Source organism: Crocodylus porosus, unplaced genomic scaffold (assembly GCF_001723895.1).
Source record: "Crocodylus porosus isolate Cpor-Errol unplaced genomic scaffold, CroPor_comp1, whole genome shotgun sequence".
Taxonomy (NCBI): Eukaryota; Metazoa; Chordata; order Crocodylia; family Crocodylidae; genus Crocodylus; species Crocodylus porosus.
In genome coordinates, this window is record NW_017728913.1 from 19250083 (window position 1) to 19267267 (window position 17185).

At 39.6% G+C, this 17185-nt stretch overlaps 1 protein-coding gene and 1 long non-coding RNA gene across 7 annotated transcripts in view; one reads left to right on the forward strand and one right to left on the reverse strand.

Moving 5' to 3' along the window:
* Positions 1-675: 675 nt before the first annotated feature.
* MARCH1 (membrane associated ring-CH-type finger 1) overlaps positions 676-17185 on the reverse strand; it is a 434512-nt gene continuing 418002 nt past the window's right edge. For all 5 annotated transcript variants that reach the window (XM_019534571.1, XM_019534573.1, XM_019534575.1 and 2 more), the window contains 3 exons: positions 8948-9095; positions 2624-4859; positions 676-2494 (listed from right to left, as the gene is read on the reverse strand). In XM_019534571.1, the coding sequence (XP_019390116.1) occupies positions 4558-4859; positions 8948-9095 (450 nt within the window). In that variant the 3' untranslated portion in view covers positions 676-2494; positions 2624-4557. The remainder of the gene's footprint in view (positions 2495-2623; positions 4860-8947; positions 9096-17185) is intronic.
* Positions 9424-17185, forward strand: part of LOC109309722 — a 41723-nt gene continuing 33961 nt past the window's right edge. Inside the window, exons 1-3 of one of the 2 annotated variants that reach the window (XR_002101016.1) lie at positions 9424-10918; positions 12050-12141; positions 15820-16635. This is a non-coding gene — a long non-coding RNA (uncharacterized LOC109309722). Of the gene's footprint in view, positions 10919-12049; positions 12142-15819; positions 16636-17185 lie in introns of those variants that run through there. The other variant, XR_002101015.1, reaches the window with a different exon arrangement.

A 17185-nucleotide genomic window follows, 5' to 3' on the forward strand; every position in this document is an offset into this window, starting at 1 on the left:
CTTCCAGAAAGTATAGCAATGTAAATTAATATGCCCTATAAAAGCACTTATTTTTAAAAATATGATACATATTTTTGTTACTGGTAAGGTCGGGCAAGTAGGTATTGTACTTAAGTTGATGTTTACTTGCCAGTTAGTGAGGCAAGTTTATATATGTCCTACTGTGTCTCATTCTTCTTTCAAGTAAGCTAGTTAACTTTTGGTCTTGAAGGCTATGGATGCACTTTTCACTGTGAGCCTTCCTATCCCAACACTCCAGATGTTGGGAGATAACACCAGGCCATCATGTTTCAAAGACAGTATCTAGATTATAACTGGACATATTTTTTAGCAGTTTCCGTAGCATGAGGACTAGGCTAAGCCCTTTTAAAGTACCTTTTTAAACTTACCTTAAAGTTTTATCAACCTCACAACCTAGGAAAATGGAACGGTCAGGTAGATGGAGTCTTCCCAGTACATTCAGTTATAATTATGCTTTGCTTGGAATTCCAACTATTGAGAAAAACAGCATGAAAATATGTTTTGCTTGACAGCTGATTTGAAGTTGCTTTGGTTGGTCAAATGTGCAAAATCTGTGTTTACAATAAAATAGTTTGTTTTCCTTTGGAAACATAAGAACGATTGAATCACCACATAGTGTGATACTTACCAAGTAAACACAGAATGCTACAGTGCTTTGGGGTCACTTGTTTAATACAAATACAAATTTGTTCCACAACAGTTAGGAGTTCTAGTAATTTTGTTCCCCTTACCTTCGGTCTTTCAGGACACACATTCACCCAAAAATTCATCTTTTTTATTTTGCAAAAGAGAAGAGGATAAAACAAACAACACAAACTTGATCCAATATTACACACAGTAAAATATTTCCATCCCATATTACATTTCACTGCAATGTTTAGAATTAGAAAGGGCTAGTCCTGGTGATGGGAAACTTACTTTCTGCAGGCCAGAAAAATAAATACTGCCTTTTAAGCATAGCGATATATGACATGGCATCATTGGACTTATTAAGAATCTTCATAATGCTAGCATAAAAATAAGTGGTTCAGTGTTGCTACCAATTTTTAAATGAATCATTGAAATAATTCATTCCTGGAATGGCAAACTTTTAAGAAACCAGTAAAGAGGACATACACGTTTAACACAGAACAGAAGCATCTTGTTGATATTCCAGAATTGCTCATTAGTACAGTTGTTCTGCAGTCTTTGTTAAAGCATAACGTTCACACAAACTAATTAGGAGTGTTGCTCAAGCCAGGAGGCAGAACTTGGTTCCAAATTAATGCAATTTAATGAAACTAAGTATATCTATGAAAGGGCACATCATGGTAGGTATCTGTGCCAAGGTTTGGTCCTGTAATTCTTAACCATGCCAAGATGAAGTTTTGCCTGATTTGGGTATTTACTGCTGTCCACTGTGGAAAGACTATTTATGTCTGTGTCGGATGTTCCCTGATCTTTAACTTCTACTTGCAATACCATTACTTCATGTCATTAAAAAAAGAAAAAAAAAAGTACTAGACTTCTATTTTTCCAGTAAAAAAAATGTGTTCCTTTTGTGTTATAGAAGCCTCTGGTAAACTAAAGTAATTGGATTAATACAGACCGTTAAATTCTGTAAGTGACAAAGAATTGAATGAGGTATTGCCTACCATGCATATTTTTTTCTTGGAGGCAAGACCTATCACACAGTGCAAATGTGTCTTTCTGCCTACCACTAAGTCTTCACAAGCTATCACAAATCAACCTCCTATGAAAGAGGAGGACAAGGAGAAAAGAAAACATTTACAATAACATTCTAAGGCAGTGGTGCCCAACCATCTTGCCCTTCAGGCCAAATGGGCAGCGCCAGGTCCCTCTGGGTTGCATCCAGCCAGCTGGCACCAATCCAGCTGCAGGGGTTGTGTAGCATGACTTTGATCCATCTGGCCAGGGTGGGGATGGAATGGTCCTGATCTGGACATGTGGGGTGGGGCGGGCAGGGCAGCCCCAATCCTGATGCACCAGGTGGTAGGGAAACAGAGTGGCCCCAATCCACACATGCGGTGAAGGGGTGGGCAACACTGATGTGTATGCTGGGTGGAAGGGTGGGATGGGATTGCCCTGATCAGGGCATGGGAGGGATGGAAGGGGAGGAGTATGGACCAATTTGGACATTCAGGGATAGGGCCTGACCCTGATACTCTTTTGTTTCAATGGCCTGAGTAAGGCTGGAGCCAGCCTCACAGACCTTCCTCCATCCCCTGCTGCCAGGTTTTCTGATCCATGGAATCCCTATGGGTCAAATTTGTCCCATGGGCCCAAGTTGAGCACCCCTATTCTAAGGAATCAAAGCCCTTATTTAAGGCCACCTATACTCAATGTTAATTTTATTCTAATGGTCTTTTGGTCTGACTAAATGTTACATTTTCCCTCTCCATCCCATTGTTCAGATATATATTTCATTGAGGGTAGTTTTTGTTAAAGATTTTTTCCCTTTGTAATGTTTAAACTTTAACTAAGCTTCAAATGCACAATGTCAGCAAAGCTGTTGCCATATGGGGGAGGGAGAAGTCTTGGTATGGTCTTGTAAATAGCGTGACTTTAGGGCATAAATATTTCCATGGTTCTAAGACATGACCAAACCAAGGGACAAATAGGCTGAAGAGGGAAAAATCATTTGTTTGAACAAAAGAGGTAAATGGCATCTTGTGCCCAAACAAATCCATATTAGAACTGGGATTTTAGATTTAAGCATCTTGCATGAAACAAGATTTGGGGGTTTAAAATTATAAAATGTAGTTTAATTCCAAAAAGTCTGATGATAATTACCTTGGGAATACAAATTTTAGATCGATCAATTATGTAGTCCCCATTAATAAATATTTAAAGAATAAACCAGTTTCCTCCTGGCTGTTATTTACTTTAATGTTATTATTCCAAACTTAAAGTGTAAAAACATAACAGAATGAAATGTTCTAAAAGTGCCTTTATACCTTTGCAGTTTGATATAAAATTGTATTCTGTCCAAACTTCATCAAAGTAAAGGAGAAAATTAGCACACCAATATCAGTACCTCAGACATTTGAATACAACAGACATTTGTCTTCTACCTCTTTAAAAGAATGTATGTTTGTTCTTTCCATCCCTCTCCCCAGGCCAATTTCCTAAATACAAGTTCAAAAGGAGCCCTAGCTGCTATCAAGTGTTGTCCTCAGACTTACCCAAACCAATGCACAGGTATTTCTCACCAGCTTGCCTCTCCTGTCCCAGTAATAAACACCACAGAGATTGGAAGTAAATCACAAAAGTCTTCTCTTTATATAACTCACTCTGTTGGACACATTATTATATCTACATTCATTTATCTATTGCACCTGTTAATGTTATTCACACTTCACTTAACATGAGAATGCTCAAACACAAAAGTAACAACTGAACTGTTGAATTGCTAATAGCTCAATCTTACCCATATAAAAGAATCCACTGATAACTTTTTCAACCAAATCAGAGCAAGGAGATACCAGCATCATTTTAAGACTAGGTATGCTTGCTTGTGACTACCTTAATTGCTGTATCGCAAACTCTAAAAAATAAAGCCTTATGTTTAAAATTCCCACTACTTCCCTCTATCCCCCCCAAGTCTTTAGACATATAATTCAATGTCAAGTTCTTTTGGAGTGATTGCATGCTTCCACCTGTAATACTTCTGTTTATGCTTAATCTTTTTCCATTTTGGAACAAAGCTTTCTATATCCAGTATGCTTATATAACAGAGAATTCATGTTTCTTTTGCTTACTTTTTAAAGTACTGCAACAAAGGTCCTGTTCCAGACATTTATCTAATAATTTTCTGAAGCCTTCTGGCTAAATAACTTAAGTATTTTATGGGACTGAGGAAAGGGTTCAGACAATTAGAGAACTCAAAGTCTGATTGTTGAATATTTTTGCAAAAATGTGAATGTATATTCAAATGAAACGTATTTTCGATACTACCCTTCAGCTATCCTCAACTCATACAACTACCAAAACATTCAGGCACCCAATATAGCACGCAAGCATGTAACTTCTTGAGGCTTAGAGGAGTGCCATGGTGTAGGTCTGTTAATTTTGTTGATTGAGGGTTTATGTGAGTGACCTTAATGGTATTACTTTGAAGTGTATTTTAAGAAGATAATTAGCAAATAAGACCCTTAGTAGTAATAAACAGGTGGAAAGGGTTTGTTTGTTTTTCCCTGTAAACAGAACAATAATAGCAGGTCTTTCCAATATCCTCATGGCCATTAAGTTTAAAAAGGTCATCTTGTCATGTCTGTTTGGCATTGTCTGTTAACTGTTGTCTATTGCACTTTCTACACTTCCACTGTCACTATACCTGGCTGACTAGTTGAGAAACTACTTCACAAAATGGTCACATTCCATAAAGTAACACGTTGCTTCGCTGGATCCTTTTTTCCTGGGTAGGGTTTGTGTTGTTTTACTCAGTATGCATGATCATCTCTGCTTTCTTTAGTGGCTGTGGTGTAGAAAACACTCACACTTTATTCTTCAAGTGAAGAAAGAGTGCCACCTCTGTCAAACTGGCATGACCTCAGAAGTCATTTCTTCAGCTGATGGCTGTGAGTTTGTACCTGTCTGTGATACTGGCACTATCACAGCATCCTTGATTTCAGAGTTCTGAATGCATGAAGAATTCTTCTCCTCCAGTTTTTTAGCAGTGTCTGGGCAGTTTTGAACAAAAATCACTCTATTGTAAGCCTTCAACCTGCGCCACAACTGAACGTAGACTTTACACTGTACGTACATGAAGACTAGGCCTCCAGTGAACCCAATGGCCACCACAACCAGTTTTGTCCAAAATGGCCATTCAAGGACACCTTTCAAACAAACAAGTTAAGGTTAGTATCATCATCATCACCTTATTTGGTCATGCTGCATAGTTCCTTTCCTGGATGTCATGCATGCCTATTTCTGAATAATATTCATAGAACAAAATGAAGTGACTTCTTTTCTAAAGAATTCCAAATACTTTAAATGCTGTGCATATACAGAGACACAAGTGTTGCTGCTATTGTACTAAAGATTAACTGCTGTTTAAAAGAGCACAGGAGCCATGCTGGTAGGCAAAGCAGCAAGACCAGACTTTCACTGGTGCGGTTATATACATCAGGAATATAAAATTACTTCCTGGGACAGAAATGTGTACTTGTATTGTGCTTCTTGTTCCTGTCCCTTGGTTAGAACCCATCACTATAGTCTGTAGGTTTAAGTGGGTAGAATGTAATTATCCAAATTGGAATGGCAAGATCCCTGGCCTGTGCCACACTACTGCTGTAAAAAGTGACACAGAATTGCTTTTTGTGCCTTTTCTGTTAGAAGATACATGCCCTATTTTATACTTAATTGAAGCCATAACCTATTATACTATAGCATTTTTCCATTGTGATGGAGCTTTGGTTTGGAGCAACTTAGTGGGAAAGAATCCCACCCCCTGCTAACCAGCATCATCCATTTTCTGATTGGCCTTTCTTTTCTGTTTCTCTGTGTGCATTTCTCTGTTTTCCTCATTAGTTGCATAGAAATCCTAAAGTTTCTAGTACATCTTGTTTCACTCTTTGTTACTGGTTATTAAAGGCGGGGATAAAAGGAAACTATTGTAACTCTTTAAAGGTCTTTCTATAATTGCAGAAAAATCTCCATTGGCACTGCCACTGAGAAGCCACGTAACAGTGGGCCTAAGTTAGGTGATATTCTGAGCAATACTAAGATGATTCACTTTTACCTAAAACTAGTCTTATGATTTTACAAAATCAGAGAATGCCATACTGGGAACAGTCTTGTAATCACAAGATAATTAACACCATTGCAGCTGCTGCTTCAAACACTGAGCACTCTAAAAGAGGGGGAAAAAAAACTCAGTTGTGCATTGCCTCATCTGACTAATGATGACAGCGTTGGCACTGATACAGAATGTGCTGGCCTTCAATGTTTTGGACTGTTTAAGCCTTTGTATCAACATTGCTTCCTAGATATTTTAACCTTTTACCAACACATACATTTATTAGTAATATTTAGGAGAACTTTAAATAAATAATCCATAGCGCACAGAATGCCATTAATGGTCCAGGCATCTTAAAAACATAATTAAGTACAGCAATAATACTGTAAGGTAGACAGGTATTGTCCAAATTTTCCACAGCGGAAAACTAAGTCAGAGAGGAGTAGAAATACCTGCTTGAGACCATTTAGGAGTCAACAGAGGGCACTGCTTCAAGAAGGAATAGTGGCAGCAGGTTGAGAATCCAGGGCTTCTCAATTGCCTGTCTTGCATTGTACACTACTAGAGAAGTAATTTGAGATTATCCACTGCTTTACCACAAAGAACAGATTTTTTGATTTTTAGGTTTTTCCTCCTTGTTTTCCCCCCAGTTTGCCATTAAGTAGGGTCTCAGAAGATGAAAAGAAACAAAAAAGGCAACTTAACATTTTTTACTTTTCAGGTTTCTTTTCCCAACCCACCCCCAGTATTTGAGGAGAGGGATTGCAAAAAAATTCTCATTTCACCTAGTGTTTTTTCAGTGAAAATAACATTTGAAAAAAGGTGCTAATGACCATTTCACTTTCCTTGTTACCTTGGTAGCACCAGAATGTCTTTGTGTTCTGTTAAGGTGGCAATATCAACCATTCGGCCATGTTTCAAGAACACTAGAAATATGCCTAAACTACTGAGATTAGGTAACCTGACTACGGATATACCCTACGTCAAAGCAAATATTAATTCTAGACACTTTTGCTGAGTAGTTAAGCTTGCCTAAAGTCAGCTTAACCAAGGGAATGCACATAGTTATCTTAATGGATAGTATTTACCTGTAAATAAAGTATCAAGCCTTTCTTTTCCTAGGGTAAATCTCACAATGAAAACCAAAGGTGTACATATTTAAAAGAGAAACATGATATTAGGACTTGGCCTTACAGAATCATCTTGGGGATCTTGATGTTATATAAATAGAGTTTGCTCATAAAACAAGAGTTGGGCAGGCAGCAGCAGCATCAAATATTGATGTTCAACTAGCAGTACACAAAGCTGATTTTTGTTGTTTCATGTAAAGTTTACAGCAGAACACAAGGGACTCTGCTGTGCTAGTCTTTATGTCACTTAACATCAGAGACAGAAAAGCTGCTCCCCACATACTCATCTGATTTTTAAATTCTTTAAGTATTCAAGAGGACTTGATGTGGATTTGTTTTGCTTGGAAGCCTTTTCATGCACAGGCATGTGGTTTTCAAATGATTTCCAGCACTGCATGTTATCTACGTTATACACACATATAATATTAATGTAGTAGTCTACTAAGTAATAGTCCTGATCAAAAGAGGAAGAATGATTGTTATAGACTTCTTTTTAACAAGGTCATTCATATATTATGCAAAGGTTTTCTTTTCCTCCTGTAAACAAATTAGAATTGCTGTTGGTGTCACCTGTAAGATTAGATATTACACCTAATTTTACCAGGCCCTGGAGTACATACCTCAAATGGCAACAGAAACCATCTTTTAATATTAGCTGGCTGGCATGTACGTTTCTGGCCAGTAAATCAGTGTTTTGAATTTTATCATGAAATAAAGAGCAGGCCTGATTCTGAAGGGATGTTTGGCAGTTGTCCTTTGTGGGTGGCGGCCAAAGATAAGAAAATTATTGTTACAACATGCTCAGTTGGTTAGAGCGTGGTGCTTAATAACACCAAAGTTTCAGATTCAATCCTCTGTTGTACTAGATGATCTCTTGAGGTCCCTGCCTGCCTGACCTTGTTACTTCTCTGTGATAATGTGTGGATCCAATTCTGCCTTTGAATGTGCTGGCTTATTTCCCTTGACTTGAAGAACAGCTGATGGGCATATCTATGGCTGGGATTTGTTCTTGCATGGTAGAGTTACTTCAACAGATTCTTATAAAGCAGCACTTACAGCTTTACTGAAGTACAGTAGTTCAAACATGTTGAAAATACCTGCTCAATTCATTAACCTATAGTCTGCTGTAAATGGTGGGCCAATCCCACATTCATTACCCCAAACACTCTTGACCAAGATGAGACTGGAATTCTGATTCTCATCTAGCAAGGGAGAATCATACTATTATAACCATCACCACCAAAGTTCTTTAAGGCTGTAAATGTTTTAGTAATTTCTCCTTTGTCCTTAGAGACTAACTAGTTCAAAAAGGCATTTAGTCTCTAAGATGCCACCATGCCCTGCCTTCTGCCTGACTTCAGACTAACACAGCTATTTACCTCTCTCCACTCACATAGCCAACATTTTTGCATTTCTGGGTTTCTACTGGACACTAAACTGAAATGCCACAGTAAAGACTGTTTTCATAGAATAAACGTAGCTATGTACGAAGAATGCAGGAAAGGGCCTTGGTACCATTTATTTTACAAATTAGGGGCTGATAATTTCACCCACAGTGTTTCCAGTTGGGACTATAAAAGATCATTTGCTGGAAATCTTCATTACGAAGCCTGTTGCATGTGTCCTACCCTAGTTTTGCAGAACAGACAAGTTCTATTAAGTCACATAAAACACACCTTTGGATGTGTTTTTGGACTTTTGGATGCTTTTGTGAAATTCAGCTGAACCTTTGGTTTTCATTAGCCATTTTTTATTTCAGTATGAAAACCCCTCTGCTATGGAGTAAAAAATAAGAATAAACAACATGTTTTAGCTGCTCTGATGGATGCACTGGGCTGTGAGCTCTTTTCTTATTGCAGTCAAGGAGCAAAATAAATTCAGCCAAATTCTGGCTTTTAACACTGAATGATGTGCCCTTTAATTTTTCCATAAAGCAGATATGCAAGCATTTTAGCAATGGGATATATATTTACAAACAACGACTGTCCCATTAACTAATCTTCCTTTGTAATTAGTCTATTACTGTACTAGCAAAGTGGCAGAAAAAGTAACTTACCATTGTCATTGCCTTGCTTAATTTCCTCAGCTGTCCGATCTATTAAAACATACAATGACCAAACAACGCAGGTAATAGCAATAATGTGGAATGTGACAGAACAGACTATCTTCCTCCTCTCACTTGTTGTCATCTGTAGCTTCTCCCACTATAATTAGAAAAAAATTAGAAATAGAACAGGCTTATAAACACGTCTTGAGAAAGGAACAGCCAAAATGGCATGGGATGTTATCTGAAGCAAACAATCAGAAAAACTAGTTACAGAATCTTATTGTTTTGCTAATAGTGTAGATCCCAAGGACAACATTGTTTGTGCTACAAATATAGACAAGACATAAAGTACAAATCTTTGTAGATTCATAAGAATGTAGGATCTAGTAGTTTTCTCATCTGTGCACTTCCTTACCATCAGGATTTGAAATACGGTGGGGCTTAGGGAAACTGAGCCCCCCCCCATACAAGACAAGAGCCCCTCATAAGAGATGAGAGCCCCCAGCCCTCCCTGCATCTTTACAAGGAGCTCAAGCTTCAGCGGCTCTTTCCAGCTTCCAGCTGCCACCATCACAGACCCCCACAGAGTGCAAGTGTAATTCAGACCCCGCTTATCATCAGCCTGAATAATACCTAATTTCTCTTCCTTTGTAGTAACGCTCTACTGCTATGTATAGGCAAGTCTGCATCTAGTATACAATTTTAAAGCTCTGGAAGAATATACAAGTCATTTGATCCAAAACTCAAACATTCTTGGATACTTAAAATCCCAGGAATAAGATTTCAGAACAGCCACTCACTAGGAGTATTGGGGGGCAAGAAAATGGGTATAAAGATGAAGTTGGATAAATTTATGACAGGGATTACACAAAGCAATTGCCTGTGAAGTAAAGAATTGAAATTCCTGTTCCAAGAGGGATGGACGTTTGAGCTCATTGTTTCTCGCTGCAGTCATTATGGTCTCGGTTTAGGTTGTGACAAGATTTTAGTAACAAAGAAGCCAAAGTCTCTCCACAGTTGAATGACTATACTTCAGAAGGCTGCAATCTATAATGTTTTGTCTTTTTTTTTTATCACAGGTCCTTCTCTAAAACTCATAACAAACTCAATGAAAAATGCATGCTTGTTAAACAGACAAAAGGATAAGACATTGAAAAACAAAATGTTTCTAATGTGGATGACTAGTTTTACAGTACAACACCCAGTAAAATAAGTAAGATACAAAATACAACAGTGCCACCTTTCTGACGATCATATTACTGCATGTATGAACCGTAAAGATAATGAGACAACTTTACAGTTTATTTTGCACATTTTTCCCATAGAGTTTCTGAGCAATGGCACACACTAGAGGGTGAGCTCAACTCCACAAGTTGCGTGCACTGAGACATGCAATACGGCTGAAGGAATAAAAACCAACAAAATGTAATCTAAAGACTCAATGTTTTCTCTCTCACATATGCACTGCAGTTCATGCAGGGAGGCACCTGGTACAGTACACAGGGAGGCACTTGGTGTAGTATTTAATCCCATCTTGGGATATGCACACAATGCTTATTGGGGCTCTTTGTTGGCTAGTCAAGGTTTTCCATTTGGAATCACAGAAAACTAGGGCTAGAAATCACCTTGCCCAAACCTCTGCAAAGCCAGGATCATCCCTGTCTAAACAAGGCCAGATAAATGCTTATCCTGCCTGAATTTAAAAATGTCTGATGATGGAGCTTCCTACATGGTACTACAGCTTCAGTAAAAATGAAGCTTTCTTTTCCAGGTGAAGCACTTCTGAATGTGTAAACAAAAATGCTGCTGCAGAAAGGGGACAGTCTATCTAGAGAAGAAATTGGGCCTGAAGACTGGCCATGCTAGTCTTAAACCTACAGCTTTTTACATGGTTACACAAGTTTGATGTATGAAAACAAGAAATACAAGCTTTAAATACCAGCAAAGGGGTGGAAGGACAGCGACGAATGGTATGAGATGGTAACAGAAGAAACTCCAACTTTCAACACTGACTTTAGCTAGCTGTTCAACACTACTTCAGACTTCTGTCTGTCTCCAATACCTATTCAAATGGACTGATTAAAAAAAAAAATCAGGCAAACACTTTGGAACTTGAGTTCAGCAAAAACTCAAAAGCTTCATGACCTATTTCATTAAAATGGCCAAATACCATAGAATATCACTGTTAGTCCTACAGTGATTTGGATAACCGGTTGTGGTACTACTCCATATCATTTTTGAAAACATAAAATAATTTCAAGTGATGGGAAATTCAAAGCCTTAGAAAGGCTTGTGGTATTGCATGATCCTCTCCTCCTGTTTGTACAGTATGTACAGACCATGACCAAATCATCATATCGTCTCTTTGATAAACAGGCTGAGCTACTTAAACCTTTCCCCATAAAATATGTTTTTTCTGGTCCACGACTTGTTTTTTGAACTCTTACTAGCCTTTCCAATCTTGCCAATGTCTTTTTAAGATGAGGCAGTTATTCCACTAATGTACTGCAGCAGTTGGCAATGTTTTCTGTTTGTGAGCCAAAATGACCTAGCTCACAACCAGTGCCTCTCCCCACAGTGGCATGGAGAAAGCACCCACAAGTGGCACTTCTCCTCGTGGCAAGATACATAACATGCTTGCAGCCAAAATCCCCGCTGCCAAATGCCTCGGATTCTACAGGCCAGATCTGCCTTGCAGGCCATAGTCTGCCAACCCTGATGTGCTATATTGTATATAGAAGCAATTCTACCTCCTATTCCTGTTCTATATTCCTCTGTTTTACCCAAGTAGTCTTACAGATCCATATGCTCAATCTGTGAAAATAAGATACAAACCCATACTTACTAACAAGCCATCTTACAGGAAACAAATGCACCAACTCGGAAGTTATTTTTCTTCAATTCCTTTTGTAATCTTTAGTTAAGACTACTGCCTTAGAACCCCTAAATAATGTATGGCTTTAAGGTAGATGGTTGCCTGTCCCGGTTTGGGTGATTGTATGTGGTTAGTTAAGATTGGGAAATGTCACTGCCTCAATATCATAGTTTACTTTCCTATGACTGCTTTGTATCAACTGTTTCTAATTCCGAACCAATTTCTGTCTTTCATAGCAGTATGCTGTGAGATGGATGGATTTCCAGAAGTGCAGACACAAGAGGCAGCCAGAGTGCAAGATGTCCAGGAGTTATTTTCAAGTTAACTGGTAGGGCAGTGATATAAATGAATTTTCCAGGGTTCTATGAATATTTCACAGCTGTTGCTTCAGACTCCTGTCTGAGGTCTCTGGAGCATTCACTATTCAGGGATTTGGCAGACCTGATTTCCTTGGAGTCTTTCTTATTAAATACTGCAGTCTTATATAGAATTCTATAAGAGCTGAAATATATGCCAAAACAACATGAAAAGAGACAAAGCTATCAGTCTGTTTGCCAGGTACATGTCAAGCATTGAGTCTTTTCAGGTTTCTCAGAGACTGTCACCTTTGCATTCAGTGGTGTTGAGAATGGAAGCTTCTATGATTTTGAATGACAGTTTGTGAACAATTAGAGTCATAAAAAGGAAAAAAAAATCATGCTCCATTCATTGCATGTGTCCTGCAGATAATTTAGATAAGTGTATGACAACCGTATTCAGTGGTCAGAATAAACGGACTGTGGCATTATTATCACAGCTTACAGCACTTGACCTGGAGACCTTTATCTGCTTGGGATGAAAATCCATTCAGGCCCATCCATTAGGTGCTGTATTTCTGAGGGGAAAAAAATTATTTAATTACATGGGTTTCAGAAAAGGGAAGAGAAGAAAAGGAGTCTGCCTCAGTTAAAAACCCCAATTACTAGCTTCGAATGCTTTGCCTGAGAACGGTGCTGAAAGTACAAGAGGATTCAGTTGCTTGCCACGTTTTTTTCTTGTTTATCATATTTTCTCCAAGCAGGGGAAGGATATCATGGTGTTGCCACTACCACTAGTATCTAGTTGTTTCATTCCAACAATGTCACTGTTTTACTTTCTGTTAAGACCCAGGAAAGCCTTAGAGTAGGCTGTGGCCCTACATGATAGATCCAGTGTGGGGCCAGGCAGAGGCAGCTTGCAGTCCAGGACCTTGATCCCTCCACATGGGACTGGGCAAAGGTGGCACAGGGTTCCCGGACTCTGATCCCAGCACATGGGACCAGGCAGCAGCAGCAGCATAGTCTGGCTCCACGCATGTGGGCCCAATTCTGACATGTGGGGTCCAATCTGCCCTGCAGACCAGCCCTATGCTAGTTATTTGGTCCACAGGACCAAAAAGATGAGCATCGCTGCCTTAGAAGGTTGCTCCACCGAGATTCAAGTTAAATTAACTTTAAGAAACACAGCTGCATGAAAACTTTTTTTCTGAAATGTCTCTTCCAGTGAAACATATCCTTATGATAAAAAATTCTCATGAAACTCCTCTTGAAAAGCCATAAACCTGGCATCTTTTTTTTTTGTGATCTCTAGGAAAAAAAGTTTCTGTGTTCAGAATCCTCCTTTCCCTATTGTCCAGTATGGGGGGAAAAAAAGAGCAAGAATGAGGAACTTTATTTATCCCTTTTTATCCCTGGGAAACACCTTTTTTCCCCAGCAGTCTTTTTGTGTTAAAGATCTGGTGAGATTCCTAAAAACAGGCATGTTTGACAACTTGTAGCATATTATCAGTTATTTATATTTTGGGTGCAATTTTAGGATCAGATCAGACACTCTATGGAACAGTGCCAAAAAATCTAACCTTTGTCACTAAGAAAATACAATACAATACAATACAATTAGTACTTTTTGTGGGGGAAAAAAGATCACAAAATAACTAAAGGAAAACAACAATGATTAGGTTGGCTTTGTAAAGAAAGATTGCCAAAAAAACCCCCCTTACCTGCTTACAGTTGTTGACAGAATTACAAAATTGCTAGGGAAAGAGAAAAAACCCCCAGAGATATTGAGGTAGAGCTCAGCTTTTGGAGTCATCACTGGCACTGGATTCTGGGACACCGTCAGCTAATCTAAAATTAAAGCTGCTGTAACCACTTGCCAGCAGCACCACTATGACATTTGGCTGCTCTGCCACTAATGGTGCTCTCCATCACTCTATCCAAGGGTAGTGGAATGATCTGCCCCTGAGTGAAAAAGTCAGCATCAAGACACCTTTGTGGTTGAATGAATGTTCAGAATTACTCTGAAGCAGGAGACGGTATCAGCCAACACATCAGTGATTTAGAAGGATATGATTCTCTGTCTTAGGAAATTTTACTCCCAATAATAATATAAGTTGGCTTGTTTTGAAACACAGTGATGAGAATTAAAAACTGTGAAAAGGCCCATAAACAAATAGCAAGCAAAAATGTACTGAAATGTGGCAGGGGCAGGGGAGGGAAAGAAGGAAAGGAGCAGAAAATGACGTCCCCCATTACCTGTAATTATACAGCTGTATTAGTCGAGAGGGTAGCTCAGTAAAGCAGAAAGACACCTGACATTAATAGATAGCAAAATGATGAGACTATAAAGTGCTCAATGGCAATGGTATAATATTGGCTGCAAATCTTGAGACCTTTCTTAACCTGGAGGTGTTCACACTGCGGCTGATGGCAGATTCACAACTACCCCCTGGCTGCAGTTGCCTCCAAACTCTGTGCATAGAGAAGAGAAAAGTTAGGTTCAACTCATGTTGCTTGCCATGTTTTAATGCTGAGGCTGCTCAGGGACTAAGTGAGTCTGCAGAATAAGTTGCAGCAGCCTTAGGGCTTCTCTACAGGCTGTCCTGGCAGCTGGGGATCACTCCCTCTTGACATGTCCTAGACACACTCTTTGTTTCCTAGCCCTAGCCACGTGCTGTAGCAACAGGGGTAGAGAAGGCAGATGAGGCTCCCCCAAGACAGTGAGGATGTGGGTTAAATCACCATGCTGTGATCCAAAATCTATCTGTCCCTTCCCATTTATATGTTCATGTAATAAAGTTAATGGGAATTTTGTCTTAAGACTTGGTCCACAGGATCTTGTAACATGGCTATCATCCTAGCTCTCATGGTATTTTTTCTAGCTCTTGGTGGAAGAAAAAATCCACAGATTTTGGGGTAAACAACAATAAGTGATATTTCCTCTCTCTAATCACGTCCAGTGTAACACCTACCATAAGAAGACCTCTAACATTTGACATAGGTTTGAAAAAGAGACAAAGAACAGCTTCAATTAGGCTTCTTATTATTTTAATTAAAAGTTAATCTTGGTATCAGATGCTGTGAGTGTGTATTCCTTGAAGCAAACAAATTGTGCATCTAATTAGTGTGACAAGGAAAAGAGAGGGCAGAAGAGAAAGTCTTGAAAACTGGTGGGGTTGTGGGGAAGTCAGCACAGGAAATCAAAAGGAATAATATGTAGGTGGCTTATTAATGTCCAAGACAGAATTTGTCCTACAATCTTGTGAGGCTGGTGAGGAAAGACAAAACAACAGACAGTTAGTAAGAGACGCAGCAAGAAAGGTCTGGACGGAAGGCAATTCATATAAAGGACATGCATTCAAAAAACATCTGACAGTTGCAGTCAAAGTGTAAAATTTGGCTGAGATGCCTGCAGCTTTCCCCCTTAAAACATTTTTTATACTATTTATGTATTATACCGCAACATATGGGTTCACAGGGTACGTAAGAGTATAATACGTTCATTAAGGCAGAAACAACATATGAGTAAAATTAAAACTGAATCAATGTTGTGGGGAAGAAGGCTTATAGTAAAATGCATGTATAGGCCTCACCCTGTCCTGTCACATCTCAATGCCACACTTTTGCCTAAAGGATGCACGTAGTCCTATGTAACATGCATTATGGAACATCTCTGAATTCTCCCCTTTTTCCTTTCCTTTCGGACAAAGAAAGTGGAGCACAAAAGCAGTGGAGGTTGGTAGTGGCAGACAAGCTAACAGAAGAGTGCTCTAATGAGGGATTCCATGGCACCAGAACCGCTTGGGATCTTTGTATCCTTGTTCCACACCAAATAATGAATAATATTTTCATTTTTAACAAACCCACTGGAGAATTATGTTTGTATTGTGTGAGGCTGGCCACTAGAGGGAGCAACAGGACTATGTACCTAGTTCACAAGTTTGTGGTGAATGAGTGTTAGTCCATAGGAGTAATGGGATGTGCAGCAGAAGGAACAAAAAAGGCACATCAAGATGGTCAAAGTTAGCAGAAATAAGAACAACCATTAAAACTCTATTGCATTAAATCCTTTCTAGCTCCTGTGTACATATATAGTGATGTGAATACAACTTGTGCTGTATATTTCATATGCACACATGTGAAAAACCGCTGGAAAAAGGGCACATATACCAACCTTTCTTCTGACAAGGACCCTCAAAAGACTGGGGGAGAGAGGATAGAGGTGAACACACCCCCACATCTTATTTACCTCTGTTGTTCCTATTTATGTTCTGTTGATTACTGTATTTACTTGCTAAATTATATATAAAATTGGCAGCACAAGAAAACACATCAGACAAAAATGGATTTCATGACCACGGTGGAATAATCTCTCCCAGGGCTGCTTGGACCAATCTTAGGAAATGAGGTTCCAGAAAAAGATATAGCACTGGAAAGTTTGGAACAGGCTTGGTCAATGGCACAAACTGATCTTGTGTTAAGATTTGTGGGTGCAGGTAGATGAAATGGGGCCCTATATTGAAACGGTGGGTTTTTAAACCCACCGTTTCAATTTAGGGTGAAGTAAACCCCTGTGTCATGCACACACCCCGCACTGACCTGCCTCTCTGGTGGCAGAGAGGGAGGGTGAGCTGCTGGCAGGCAAAACAGTCCCTGGGCTATAGTGGGGAGGCTGGTGCTTCCCTCCATGGCAGCAGCAGCACCTGCGCACAGGCACCCAGCTTGGGTGGTCCCAGGAGTCACCGCAGCCATGGAAGGAAGCACCAGGCCCCCACGCAGCTCAGGCAGGTTTGGTGGTCAGGGGGAAGGTAATCAGGCTCGCTGCCTTCCCGGACTGCTGCCAGGCTGCCTGCAGGACTTCCTGAAGAGCCACGGAGCTGCACAGAGCCCGGTGCTTTGCTCCACAGCTGGAGGAGTTTTACTTTGCTGAAGGAGTTTTAGTTTGCTGTGCCCCAAGTCATTTACAGCACATTACACTGCCAAATTTCCTACAACAGCTGGAATTAATGCACAATACGCCGCCAAGGCATGCAAACATTGACACCATTAAAGCGGTGCAAAAGCATTTAGCTGGCC